The 13,709-nt window shown below is 40.7% G+C and overlaps 3 protein-coding genes across 5 annotated transcripts in view; 1 reads left to right on the top strand and 2 right to left on the bottom strand.

Annotated features, from left to right (window-relative positions):
• ATP1B1 (ATPase Na+/K+ transporting subunit beta 1) overlaps positions 1-13,709 on the bottom strand; it is a 408,664-nt gene that overhangs the window by 288,460 nt on the left and 106,495 nt on the right. The gene's annotated exons all lie outside the window — the stretch shown is intronic.
• On the bottom strand, positions 335-9,469 carry BLZF1 (basic leucine zipper nuclear factor 1). Its single transcript, XM_065829291.2, has 7 exons — positions 9,387-9,469; positions 7,454-7,511; positions 5,973-6,412; positions 5,086-5,285; positions 3,344-3,472; positions 2,556-2,775; positions 335-1,728 (listed from the first exon to the last, which is right to left on the bottom strand). Exons 2-7 carry the CDS (start codon positions 7,470-7,472, stop codon positions 1,555-1,557), a joined length of 1,182 nt encoding a protein of 393 aa, XP_065685363.1. The 5' UTR covers positions 7,473-7,511; positions 9,387-9,469; the 3' UTR covers positions 335-1,554.
• Positions 9,520-13,709, top strand: part of NME7 (NME/NM23 family member 7) — a 95,573-nt gene continuing 91,383 nt past the window's right edge. For 2 of the 3 annotated variants that reach the window (XM_071809012.1, XM_065829293.2), the window contains exon 1: positions 9,520-9,606. In XM_071809012.1, coding sequence (XP_071665113.1) covers positions 9,604-9,606 — 3 coding nt within the window. In that variant the 5' untranslated portion in view covers positions 9,520-9,603. Of the gene's footprint in view, positions 9,607-9,957; positions 10,087-13,709 lie in introns of those variants that run through there. The other variant, XM_071809007.1, reaches the window with a different exon arrangement.

Genomic DNA, 13,709 nt, shown 5'->3' with positions numbered 1-13,709 from the left:
GGGTGTTGTGTCACAACTTTTACCAGCATAGATAATGAGGAAGGATACAAAATGAAAGTTTCCCTTGATAATGAGAAACACAAGTAACCAGTGTCTTCCTCCTTCCTTTATCTTCCCCTGATGCAAAAGGCAAGTAATGCTTCTTGTGCCTAGCAAGCAAATGCAGGGGAAAATTTCTCAAGGTTCATAGCATCTTCCTAATTTAGTAACCTATAAAAGCACCATTTCTTTGTTCATTACTTCAGATCAGTAGAGTGAAGGGTTTTATAGTTCTAGTTTCCTTTTATGCTTCAGAGAAAATAGGGTTGGAAATGCAGCTATATTAAATCCAAAATTTTAACTTGAAAGCAAGCAAGGAAAGTTTATTGTGGTTTTCTTCATACAAACCAAAGCATGGCCAGAAACAGCAAGAACTTATAACTTAAATATTCTGAGCATGGTATGAGATTCAAAGGAAAACTGGGTAAAAGCAACCATTTCAGAAACCCTTTCCCAAACCAGAGAACATTTGGGAGTGAAACTAAGAAATTAAAATGTGTATTTTCATCCTCCTACCTTTCCTCTTTACATTTGAAACTTAAATAGGCTTCTTTGGATTCAGATTATCTGCTAAAATTTCTCTTAGAACCTGTATCAAGACTATAAAACCATACAAGTGAAAAAAAAAACAAACATTTTTTTTTACCAATACCTGTGCAAACTTAGTGCTTAGCTTCAGCTTTCCCTAACACCCAGGAAGACCTTGGGCAAGGACCATGTTCCAATACTAGATCAGGTTTCAACACTGTGTACTAAAGGAGGTATATCAGTCTGTCTTTGCTGAGGATCAGCTATGCAACAGCTTCACTCTAGAAATATAAATAGATGGAAAAGCCACTATTATTTTAGCTTTATGGAAAGAATAATCTCACCCTGCAGAGTTTTCCAGAATACATTTAAAACCGGTTACTATTTATATATTATAACTATTGTTCATTCAAGCTCTTTCCCCTCCTTGCCAGCAGAGCTGCAACACTGCCTCCTCTTACTTTCCGAACTTACATCTATGAAGAATCATTGCACATATTCCTTTTTATTACTAAATTTAAAAGGTTGAACATAGACTTGGGAACAGTTCACCACCTTGGCTAAGATAAAAAAGCATGGAGCTGACCAATTTCCATTTTCTTTAAACACATAACCTAGTAGCACTTCATTTACTTTGGTATAGTTATGCTTTTGTCTCCCTCTAAAAAGAAATTCATCAAGATTTGCTAATAAGACTGTAAACCATAAGTAGCCAAGGTCATTTCCACACTCTACAAACCGGACCAGCATAATGTTTGGTCTTGCCTTCGTAGAAGAAAATAAGCTGTTTTCCAGACTAAGTAGTAGTAGAAGTATCCCAGAGGCTAAGGAAATGCTGTCATTTCCTAACTTCAAGAGGTAGAGAGGCAGAAACACCATAATTTCTAATGTTAAACCCACCCCTTATGGAAAGAAACAGGAAAAAGGGGAGCCCGCTGAACATCAACTAGTGTAAAGAATGCGTGTGCAATTGCATGGGCAGTGTTTTTAAAGGGCTACCAGCTCTCCCTGACAGTGATTGCAACAATTGAAAGTTATATCTTCGTATCTTGTATATGGGTGAAACCTTCCAATATTCTTCTTTGTGGAAAGGAAGGAGGATGGAGAAGTCTCAGAAAAAGAAACTTCTGTTGATGCAGCTGGATCCAGTGCACATAGCACCTAAGGATGGAAAAGTTGAGAATGAACATGTATCTATTAACGGGGTTTATCATTCTCTAGCAGCTAGGAAGGGTTTCTGCTCAACAGCAAGTTATTTTCAACTTTTTTTTTCAAGTTGAAAATTAAAATCCATCTATCCAGACCCTCAATGGAAAGACATTAAGTAGGATTTGTAAATTAGAATTGTCCATCAGAAATCCAAGGTATGATTTTGTTGAGAATTTAAAAAATTCTAATATTTCTAGCAGAGTTGAGCAAAACCAGGCAAGAACACCACAGATAACTAGGTACTGTGAGCTGCTCAACAATTACTCAATCGCTTCCAGACTAAACTGTTAGTCTAATTTCCTATTTAAACATCAAGCTTCCTGCAGTAGAACCTTATCTTGAAAGATAACCCTACAGCTTCTCTCTGTGTTTCCACCACTTCCAGCAGAATTGATTTTTAGGGCAACAGAAACTACTGCTGAAGTGTTATGACTCACTCCTACCTGAACTAGGTTTCTTCTCCCACTTAGTGTTTAAATTCAACTAAGTATTTTCAGTTGGCTTTCTCCTGACACACTAAAAAGGTTTACCTCAGTCATTTGCAGTGCTAGGGACAGAGAAAAAAACCAGTATGTATCATCATATTATTTAAGTTGCTCTGCTTATTCTTCCTTTTTTTTTTTTTTAAATGAGTGAAACAGACAGTTGTATTCAGCATGTTTCCCCTGCATATATTTTTTTAAAAAAAGGCAAGATATTAAGCAGTTAACACAAAGCAAGGCATTTCTTTCTAGAAAGAAGACTGTGCTGACAGATTGAGATGATTGAAGAGTTCTTACCATTTCAGCCATTTTCTCAGCGGGGGTATTGCAAAATTCCACAGCTGCTGAAGTCTTTTTTGGGCTGTTAGTGCCAACATTTCCAAGAAGATGTGAGCTTACAGCTTTGGCGAGCTTACAATTCACGGCTGCTAGCTCTGTTGTAGTGTAAGGCTGGGCATTAGGATAGTATGTCTGCTGTCTCCCCCATTGAAGAGAAACCATCAGCTCCTCCAGCAGCCTGTGCAGACAGGAAAAAAGCACTCACAGCGATTTTCATACTCTATACTATCAGCACACAGCATACTTCACAGAAACAGTTTCTTCCTAAGATTTACAGCACAAGCCCAATGTTAACCAAAAAAGGAAGTCTAAGTGTTTAAAACAAGGAAGCAAACAGGCTATTTTCTACTACAAAGCCTAAAACGTTAAACCTTTTACATCTGGCAGGATAAGCATTAAAAAGCCAATGTGGGCAGAAGAATCTGTATATTTTGGAAGGAGACAGAAGAAACTTGAAGCCAACACAGTAAGTGATAAAGTAGACAAAGTCTAAGGAGATGAGGGATGTCAGTTTCACAGTATATGACCCCCAACACCTCACACCTCCAGGGAATGATGAAAAAAGAATTAATGCTACTTTAGCTTTCTCAGCTCTGAGACTGAAAAGCAACTGTACTATCCACAGCATTATTTTTTGCTGAATATGACTGGAACATTGTAAAGTGGTTTGATTCTGCTGGGGCCTAGAATAAAGTGACAGAAACGAAAAGTTTGCACAGATGTAGTCTGGATTAGAAAAATCATACTTCTGTGTATCAATCATCTCCTGACGGAACTGATCACGTTCATTCAGCAAGTCCTGGATTGCACTTTGTGCATCCCTGGTTTGACGCTGAAGAATTGCTCTGGTATTGGTTAGCTCATCAGCCATAACCCTGCAAAAGAAATCTCCAATCAGTAGTGTAAGTAAGTGAGCAGTTTGAAAGCCACCTTTATTCTACTGCAGACTGTAATTTGTCAGCTTCAAATATTAAGCTGGTGTGCTCATCTCCCCCTCTCCCATGTAGGACCTCTATCAACCGTATTACAAAGCACATGTATTAAGAGCAATTTCTGTTCAACTACAGTCAACACAAGTATAAGATCATGTTTTGACTTGCAGAGTTAAAAAAAAAATATGTCACTTAATATAAATCTGGTAACAGACATTTTAAAACAACTTCAGTAAGCAAACACAGTGGACAACCATCCTGACAGATAAAGCTAAATACATTTTGTTTTACTAATGCAGTTGTCACAAGTATGCTGTAATCGCATCTTTTCATACTCATTTCTGAAGGTGACAGCTATGGCTACAGACTGCATTCATTCACCTCTTTGCCTTTCTCAAGGGCAATAACTAGATGTTATATGTGACAGATATGAGCATTTAAGAGGTACAAATGAGACATCTGTTCTCATATTTTGCTATGCCATGAGACTTGACACAGTCTCCTCAAACAGGTATTTCAAATGCCTGTGATACCGCAACTGCAAAAACCAGAATGACATTTGAAAAACTACCAGCTAGAAATCTGAGATCTCAACAAACCAGAATATTATAATATCGAAGAGTGTTACTCCAAGCATATCACCACACTCTCATTCCTAGAAGGGACTTGCATCCCTGATCTCAGAACTCCCGTTAATCCTAAAGAAACAATTCCAATAGTATCACTTGCCTGGCTAGGACTGTCAGCAAATGAAAGGGAGGACACTGTATTCTATTACCATTTCCTTCAAGCAGTAAGGCTTTTTTGCAATACACATTAAACATCACAACCAAAATTTAGTGAATTATATCCAAGTACAGTAAAAGATTAAAAATCCTAGAGCATTATTTACCTATCAGGCAAGACAACTACACTTAGCAAGTTACAAGTCTAATCCATTGTCAAATTATATTTTGACATTCAGACCAGCTTAAGATTTGCCTCTGACTTTTCCTACCCATTATTCTATGGTTATAGAAGTAACAGTAGGGTTCTTAGCAGTAATATAATCAGTGCTTAATGAAAAGGTGCCCCTACTCTCTCTCCCATGCTGAGTTGCCCTTCCCAGTACATCCCTGAATCACTGTCAGCAGATTTCTTAACCAAGTCAACTTCACACATTGATGATGGTATCAAACTTGGGAGATCGGGGTGAAAAATCAAGCTAATTACCTTTAAGGCAAAACAGCTGTCCTGGAAGTCACTTTTAAACCCTAGACTGCACAAAGTCCATCAGAATGAAGAACTTCTCTCGCTGTGTTAACAAGAACTGTAGTTAAGATTTTAGCAGGTTTAGGACCCACTGTATGACCTTTGAAAAGCAGAGCTATTCAGATTTACAAGGAGCTCACTTTCTTTGTACCTTTTTCTGCATACTCAGATTTCATAGTAGATGTCAATATAGCTTTTGTGGCTGTCCTCTGCGTACATAAGCACATTGCCAGGCGTTGCAATGGGCATATGTAATAAAAGACTGAAGGAGAATGCTGTTGTAACAGCTCTGTAAGAGGGAATACCTGCTTGCTAGGAATTTGCTTCGCCACACATCACACTGTATAGACATGCGCTCTAGCTGTTCGGACAACTGAGACATATTCCGTCCCAGGACTTCATTTTCTAGGATTAGCTGATTTTTTTCACGAGCCATCCGTTCAAAGTGATACTGTAGATCATCCCCGACAGAAGCAACAAGTAATTTCTTCAGCTCCCGATTCACCTAGAATTAGACCAGACTGTATTGTAACTATCAATATAGAATTAAACAACTCTTTCTACCAGAATGCAATGCAAGTCGGTACAAATTGCTAACAATAAATTACCTCTTTTCAGAATGAGAAGCATCCAATGTAGAGTATATTAAATCTCACAGTCCAATCCAGTAAGCATAAACATTTGAGACTAATGCACATTTAACACATTGTTTAAATTCTAATGGAGGCCAAAGAGGAAGAATGAATGCCTGCTACAAGAAACAAAGTTTCAGCAGTATTCACATCCTGAATCAGTAAAAACCCAAAGGATTACACAAGACATCCACAGATTATATGATGTAGAAAATTACAGTCACTCCCTCTATGGCATAACATTTTAAACTCAGCAGTTGAGTTGAGGAATAAAATCTTTTCTCATGAAAGATACATTTCCCTGTACCTCTCCAATGTGTTTCGCTTGGCTTCAAGCCTTAAATACTCCTATCTGTTGTCAGAGAGGCAGCACTGGAATAGTAAAATGTACTTCAACTCTGCATCTTAGCTGATAAATTCCAAAAGGGAAGCTGCTTGTTTAAGGGCTAGAGTGTCACAGCAGTTCTCTTTGTTTGCATTCACAAACTGTCTATATAAATCAAAGCAGCTCAGATGTGAGTGGAAAAAAAAAACAAACACAACAAACTTTAATTTCTTACCTCTGTCTGTACACGTAGCTGATTGGAGAGACCTTCTTTATCCTGTAACAACCGCTTTTCTGAATTCTTTAGCTTTTCAATTGCATTTTTCAGCTCTATCTGTTCTTTCTTGGGATCTGAGGGTCCATCTGACTGATGTAACGTGTCTCCCTTAAGTCCCACTGATTTGGCTACCTTAGCATTTTTTGCTGGAACTACATGGGTGATAGCTGCTTTGGGGACTAATATACGAATAGCTTCAATCTCCACTGATTTATCAGCATGTATTTTCCCTAGCTGCAGAACTCCGGGACTCAAGGAAGAAACTGTCTTTTTATGCGGGCTGTGGTGGATGCGATGGTTCGCGGTGTTGGCTCCAGTCATTACTTCCATGGATTCAGTTGTCTGTTCTGTTTCCATGCCATCTCCAGGTCCGCGGATGGGCGATGAGGCATCGTCAGCTGAAATTTAGAAACGGCGGAGGGAAAGTTTAGTACGTTTCACTTTGTTATTGTCTCACTGTAACCCTTAATTTCTGTATTTCAAAGTTACAGATTTTAACTGCAAACTGCCCTCAGCAGCAGCAGTTACCAAGCACGAGTAAGAAAAGGCCTTACTCAAGAGTGTATTGCTCATTAATACTAATAGCACAATACACAAACCTTGACTTGAATTGTATTCATCTTAATTTTGTGCTATCACACAAGATTAAATGCAGACATGAAGAGCTAGTATGGAAGAAATTCTTGACAATATTACTTATAGGTTGAAAGCAAAATCAGGGTTTGGGAGCTGACAGAATCAGAAAAGTGTCATTTTAAAAGCAAGAATTAAATAAATTAGCTGCATAGCTACTAACACCTTAAGAAGTTTAGCAGACTTTTAAATACTACCTACCATGTGTTTTAGTTGTCCAAGTTAAGGTTTAAGATAAGCAGAACTGTATTGCTGGCTTTATTTCTAATCAGACCTGAGTACTCCTAGTAACACAGCATTCTGCTCTGAATTCCCCAATATGCATGATAACGTCTACTGAAATTCATTTGATTTCAGTTCACTAAGTTTTCACTCAAATATTATTGTAGTAAAGTTTCCTCACAATGGGTGAAAGCACAGAAGTTTCTTAGAATATAGCTACACATACTGTGACAGTAACATGAGAAGTGTTGTAGTAGCGTCACTATACTGCCCTACTTTCAGTACCAACATGTTCTAAATACTAGAGGAGGACTGACAGACAAGTGCACAGACAGGTGACAGTACCAGTGACAAACTTGTTTTTCAATACAAAGCTGGATCAAAAAAAAGTCATATTCAATGAAGTGTTCCATCCAGGCAGTTCTTGTTTTCACTGCAATAATTAAGTCACATAATAACTTCCTAACAGCTACATAAAAAGAATAAGTTTAACTGAATGGAGTCTGGCATACAGTGAAACTTTGGTCTTTAGAATTGAAATTAATTTTAATCCAATCTGCTTAGATATCAAGTAAACCACCTACCTTTTTCTAGAGATGTCATTTTTTTCTTTAGCAGTCAGCTCTTCCTAACTACGTAAGTCTGAGGAGAAGAGGAAAAAAAAAACCACTTTAGCAAGGTAACAGTAAAAATTAATCTTACTTTACCTTGTTTTCTAGTACAACCTCTAGTACAACCTCTAAACTCCAGTTCAGTGGCACAGTAAAAAAACCCAAAACAAAACCAAACAAACCAACCAACCCCAAATCATAAAACCACACCAGGATCCAAAGAGTTAAAAGAAGGTGGCCTGTGAGACTTCTGGCACTTGTTTCTTCTTTTACTAAGAGCTGGACTTCAACTCCTATCTCTCACTTCTCACCCAGTTCCAGTTTCCTCAAATTTCTCCTTCTGGTGGCCCTCCTTTTTTTCAGTGAGCCCTCATCTTACCCTTTAAAACTCTGTAACACTCACAGAGTACAACAGCTGGAAAAACCTAAGATCAACACAGAACAACAAGAAAGGGAAATCCCACACTGTTCTTAAAGCAGATCAAGAGTCAGCAGGGAACAATGGCAACTCCGCTGTTGCATAATTTCTTTAGTCCTACTTGCTAATACAGCTTTTTTTAACAAAGCAAATCCCCAGCCAAAGCAGGAGCTGGTGCCCTGAGTGGCTGCACATGCTTAATTTAAGCCAGCAGTTAAACTTTACTTGCAGTTTGGCCCATTTTATCCTTTATCCACCAATTCTATTGGCCATTGCCTTCTTTATCCACAGGTCCACCCACTCCCAACTCCCCAGGCCACCTGCCCCTCTTTTCTATGATCTGCCATTAACTACATTAGTTTTAGATTGCTATATCCCTGTGTTTTGCTTTAGCTCTCCGTGTTATTCAAGGGAGATCTCCGAAAGTCCTCGCTTTCTTTCATTATGCCACTAACTGAAAAGGCTCAGCTACAACTTCTTTTCACTTCCACTGCTACAGCTCTCTGCCCTGAAAAGCAGTGAGCACACTACTGCCAGCTTTCTAGATCCATTATTTGTTTTGTGGAAGAGAGGTTTATCTTTTTTTGATGACCAGAAGATAAAAGAAACAACTTTCCCTCCTTGAGATTTGTCAAACTATAAACACAGGAACATCTTGCTATCCATCGCTTCTATAGCTGGAGTTATATTTTTGCTCATTTAATACCCTGATGTGCTAGACACTACAATTCATTAATTTTTTATTGAGGATCTCTACTCATCTGAGGAAAATGAGGATGATGAAGATGTATCTGCTCAGATAGAGGCCAAAATACTCAACAAAAGACTGATAATGAGCATTTGGTTTTAGCTGTTTCATCTGAGACCACCTGCTGATGATCCTGTTCCTTCAATGTTCATGTTATGATACTGTTCCTATTGTCCTGTTACTTTCAAAGTCTCAATCTAAGCCTCCAAACACATGCCCCTTTTATTACATTCTAATAAGCAAAACTATTTCACTTGTTGAATTGTTAGCCCCTCTCAGCTAACACCGTGCCCCACACAACACACAACGCAAGGAAATCCTGTATTAACACAGCTGAGTCATGACCCACGAGTAAACCACCAGAAAATCATCACCGGGCCAGCCCTCACCACTCGATCCTCGCCTCTCCTCGGCTACCAGGGCCAAGCAGGTGCCCCCTCTCACCTCAGCTTGCAGATAAGCCAGAGCTGGACGTTACCCACCGCCTTGAAAAGTAGGCTTCGCAGCCCACAGCGGTATCAGCCAAAAGAATGGGTAATAACGCAACGGACCTGGCAGCCGGACCGAGTCCTCCCCCGCCCACCTCGGTGCCCCAGGATTCCAGCCCCGGCCGCCCTCGAGCTCCAGCCCTGTTGCCACAAGGCCGGTCGCAACTCCCGGTCGCAACTCCCAGCCGCCCCAAGCACCCTGACGGACTGGGTCGCCCCGCGGGAGCGGCAGCGGGGCCCCAAAGACGTTACCGAAGCGCTCAGCAGCGCTGTTCGCTGCAGACCCCACGACAGCCTCATCCGCCACCTTTCCCAACTTCCGCTTCCGGCGGTGGGCGGAGCGCTGGCGGCTGACGGGCCCCAATCGTTGGGCCACGCATGGGGGCGGGGCTTCGGTTGCCAGGGCTTCGCGCGGCGTCACGTCGCGGCCGCAGGCTGAGGCGGACTAATCGCTGCCATCATCATCGCCATGGTGAGAGCCGCCGCGGGCGGGCAGGGGGGCAAGCGGCCGGGACGAGCAGGACTAGGGGCAGTGGTGGTAGCATCTCCGCGCCGTGACGCGAGGCTGCTGCCGAGGTGGGCGGCGGGGCGACGCTCAGCCGCAGGGCAGGTGACGATGAGCTGACGGAACGACGGCCGCTAGGCCCGCGCGGGGCTCCCGTCAGGGGCTGCGCTCCCCGGGGCGCGGGCGGCCGGAGGTGCCACCGCTGTGTCCTGCATGCCTGTGCGGCCCGGTGGGCGCCCGTGAGGTTTGCCTTGGCTCGAGGTTTGCCCGGGCCCTTCCTTTCCCTCTTTCCTGAAGGATCTTGTGAGGTGCAGTGAGCGGGTAATTTTAAACTGCCGTTAGGCCTCGTTCATACCCAGCCGGAAAGCTGTTTGCGCACCCAAACCTCCCTGAACTGGGAACAGGCTAGTTCAGAAGCTCGTGAGGAGCCCATTGGGAAGGCAGCCGGTGAGTTTTAAGAAGATAAGATGTTTAAGGTGCCACAGTCTTCATTCTTGCCTGGATCTTCTGTTCAGTAATGCAAGGAAGATGGCAGGATGTCATTGTGAGGGCACTAATGAAAACGCAGTTTGCACAGATTAAACAACTGAGTCCCATCTGTGGAAGGTGGCATGTGAAAACCACTGTTGCAAAGCTGATTAAAACCCGACAACTTTTAATCAATTTTTGTGCTCAAACACATGTGTAAGAGCCTGGCCAATGCAGCTGCTAGTGTGCTCAGCTTTAAACACCTGCCTGAAGCAGCTCAGATTGGCTCTTTAAGCCTGTGTAGCAGCTTTGTTTGCACCTTGCTTTCAAAACACAAACTCAAGATCAGCATTTGCAACCTAAGTAGGAATGCCACTGTTTGTTTTCAAACACAGGGGTTACAGGTCTTTTGTTTAATCCAGGCAAATTTGTAATTTTCAATTCCCATGTTGAATTTATTCATGTCAGTGGAAGTTCTGTTTTGTGAGTTACACAGACGTCACTGAGGCTAAATGATTGCTTCATTGCAGTTGACTGTCTCTATGAGTGTGCTGTGTTTTTAGCATCCCTTGATTTCTGAGGTGGCACCGAGTTAACTGGCTCACTGGCTAATTACTTCTTCACATGTAGTCATAACTGCTCTTCAGTTTAGGTCATAATTCCCTACTCAGCTTGTCAGACTCTCAGGTGACTTAGCTTAAAAGCCCAATCTAAAGCCAAGTTTACCACGTCTGTGGCTTCTCCCTTGCTCACTGTGTCAGAAAAAGGTTTGTTCTTGACAAAAAACTGTTCTTGACACCTTTATGTTATCTTCTTTTTGTTATTTTATTGTCTTCTTAGATGCTCAGTGACTGGCTGCTTAATAATTTGTTCCATTGTCTTCCCAAAGACTGCAGTTAGGTTGACTCTCCTACCCTTCTCCAGTGCCCTGGGATCTCTCTCTTTTCGATTTTCTCTGGCCATTCAAGTGTTACAGAGTCCTGCTTGCTTCTTTTATATTACAAAGCCGCCTGTTTTCCCACTAATGTACCTTTCTTCCTGCCAGTTTCTCAAAATACAGTAAGAGTAATTTGGTAGCTGGAAGATGATGGGAAAATCAATTTTTTGGGAATGTGTGCTGCCCAATTAGGTATGAACACAACATACTGGGCCTGGGATAAGTTATGTGACTGTTGGACACCACAACTTTACACACCTGATCCATCTCAAACATTTTCAAAATGTCTTTTCTCAGGAACAATGAATCAAAAAAAATTAAAATAACTCCTTCCGGTGGATTCAAATATTGATCTACAAGCTGGATTTTAGCCACAGGAACCTAATTGTATTCTGGAAGTAGAGAATTTTCTGCTAGAAAGCTTGGCAAACATTTAATACTGTGTTGCTCCCAGTCAGTTGTATAGATTGCAGTAGTTTTAATGTATATACTTGCAAAAAAAAAACCCTATTACAAGTCATATCACGGCCACAGAAGGAAAAATGTTGTAACTTTTAGTGGAATCAGTTTGGAGTGTATTTATGTTAGACCCTGTACTTAAACCATATGGAAGCAGCACACTGAAAATAGCTCCGTGTATTGTAATACTGGGCACAAAACTGTGGTGGAAGCTAAGGGGAAAGTATTCTGAAATATCCTTCAGTTATTTGTCTTTCTATGACAGCACTTTGGCTTAAATGTCTGCTGATCATTGAAAAAGAGCTTTTACCGTCATCAGATGACCGCATTTCAAATAAGCTCTAATACATTCTGGTGTCTTGATTGTACAGGTGTGACACGTGGCTGCTGTGGACAGTGAGTAGGAAATTCCCAAAGGGAAACTTGCTTATCTTCATTCAAGGTGTGCCACCTCACTTGGCTGCTGGAATGCACTACTCTTTAATGGTGCTGTTCATGTAATCACATGCAGAGGCTTACTGGACCATCATCTTAACAGTGTTAGTTTCTTTTCATTAATGAGTTTGGTGCACTCTGACAGTTGAAAGTGTTCCAAATTTGAAAAGACAGCATTTGCCAGAGAACAGTGGCCTCTGACCACAAGCAGCATGTCACACAGATACAGAGCCTTATTGCAGTTGGAGAGGCTGTGTACATAGGTGCAGTTGGATGACTTCCTTTCCCTCTACTCTTCAAAACAATTATTCTTACCCCTGCACATCTGACAACTGCAGCCTATACTACAAAGACTCTTTGAACAACAGGATAGATAAATGTTATTTCCATCTTGCTCATAAAGAAATTGAGGCACATAAAAGCCAGGTGTGTTGTCTAGCATGATGCCATCTGGCTTTGATTTTGTGGATGTAGAAGTACACATTTAGTGGAATTTGAGTGTGCAACTATGTTGTTGTTTGGTGTTTTTTTTTTTTTTTTTGCAAAGTCAGGGGAAAATATATATGAAGTAGACTCTCCTGGGGTAGGTTGCCAGAGTTTGCAGTCTTGTAATTTTTACCACAATTTTGAGTATATTTGGAGATGAGCAGTTCAGCTCACTTCAACAGAAAATTTTACAACTTGTATGTTAAGGTCTTAATGTTGTTATTATCATCAGTTCATTGGCAGAACCTCCAACTTAGAAAATATCATCATGGAAATCCTCAGTTTAGGCAGGGAAGAAAAATTAATATTTTTTTTCAAAATACTTTGATTAATTGATGGGGAAGAGTTATTTCATCTTTTGGAAAATGGATCTTTGAAAATAGGGGGTGAATCAGCCATTTCTAGAACTTGACAACAGTGAATACTGGTTTCCTCAGGTCCAGTATATCATGGTGTGATCAAATATTCAGCTGAAGACTTTATAAAGGCAATACAGGTCTTAGGGCAGCTGTGGAATATACCTTGGTTTACAGGAGTTTCATTTGAGAACCAATAATATCAACCATAGCGGATTAACTGGTAAAATGGGATAACTTTGGTGAAGAGCTGTCAGTCGGTGTTGATCATATAAACAGACAAAACTTCTTCCTGCTGATAGACTTTCCTGAACAAGTGCACATTTATAAGATACCTTTTCTTTCAAGTGATGTACTTTTTGTTGCAAAATAGTTGCCCTTAAAAAAAAAAAAAAAAAAGGCATTTTAATCTGTTCCAGGAAAAGATGCAAAATCTCACCAAAATGCATTTTCCTAATGCTTAGGAGATTTGCTGCTTTAGTTTTAAAACAAGACTCAGTTTCCCTAGAGTGCCAGCTGGTGATTACTTTCTTTTTTCCCCCCTCCAGATGCAAAGTAGCCTGACCCTTTCAGTTGTAAGCTCGCATGACACAAATAACGACAAAGTTTCCTTAGTGGCTGTCATTTGCAACATTTCATCACAGGGAAAAATAAAACAGTGTATGCAGTGTGAGGAAAAAATAAACAAAATGCTGTCAGGTAGCCTTGAAGGCTTATTGCCTGGTGAGCTTTCCTATGAACATCAAAAATGTGTCACTTTTTTTCCTTAAGCTAGTGTTTCCAAATATTGTTAATTTACTTCTGGAGCAGATAGACTATGTACATTGCAGATGATGTAGCTGATAAAACAACAGAATCTTTGACCCTCTGACAGCCAAATGAAAACTGCTGAAAAATATAACTTTCCTTTGTTCCAGGATCTCCTTTTG

Source organism: Patagioenas fasciata, chromosome 1 (genome assembly GCF_037038585.1).
Source record: "Patagioenas fasciata isolate bPatFas1 chromosome 1, bPatFas1.hap1, whole genome shotgun sequence".
Lineage (NCBI taxonomy): Eukaryota > Metazoa > Chordata > Aves > Columbiformes > Columbidae > Patagioenas > Patagioenas fasciata.
Note: the sequence above shows the minus strand (reverse complement) of the source record. Positions and strands in the feature narration are given on the sequence as shown.

Coding starts and splice junctions, on each gene's coding strand:
- BLZF1 (XM_065829291.2), bottom strand. Junction 5,286..5,972: donor AGCTACGTGTACAGACAGAG/GTAAGAAATTAA, acceptor GTCTAATTCTAG/GTGAATCGGGAGCTGAAGAA. Junction 2,776..3,343: donor GAGATGATTGATACACAGAA/GTATGATTTTTC, acceptor CTGTCTGCACAG/GCTGCTGGAGGAGCTGATGG.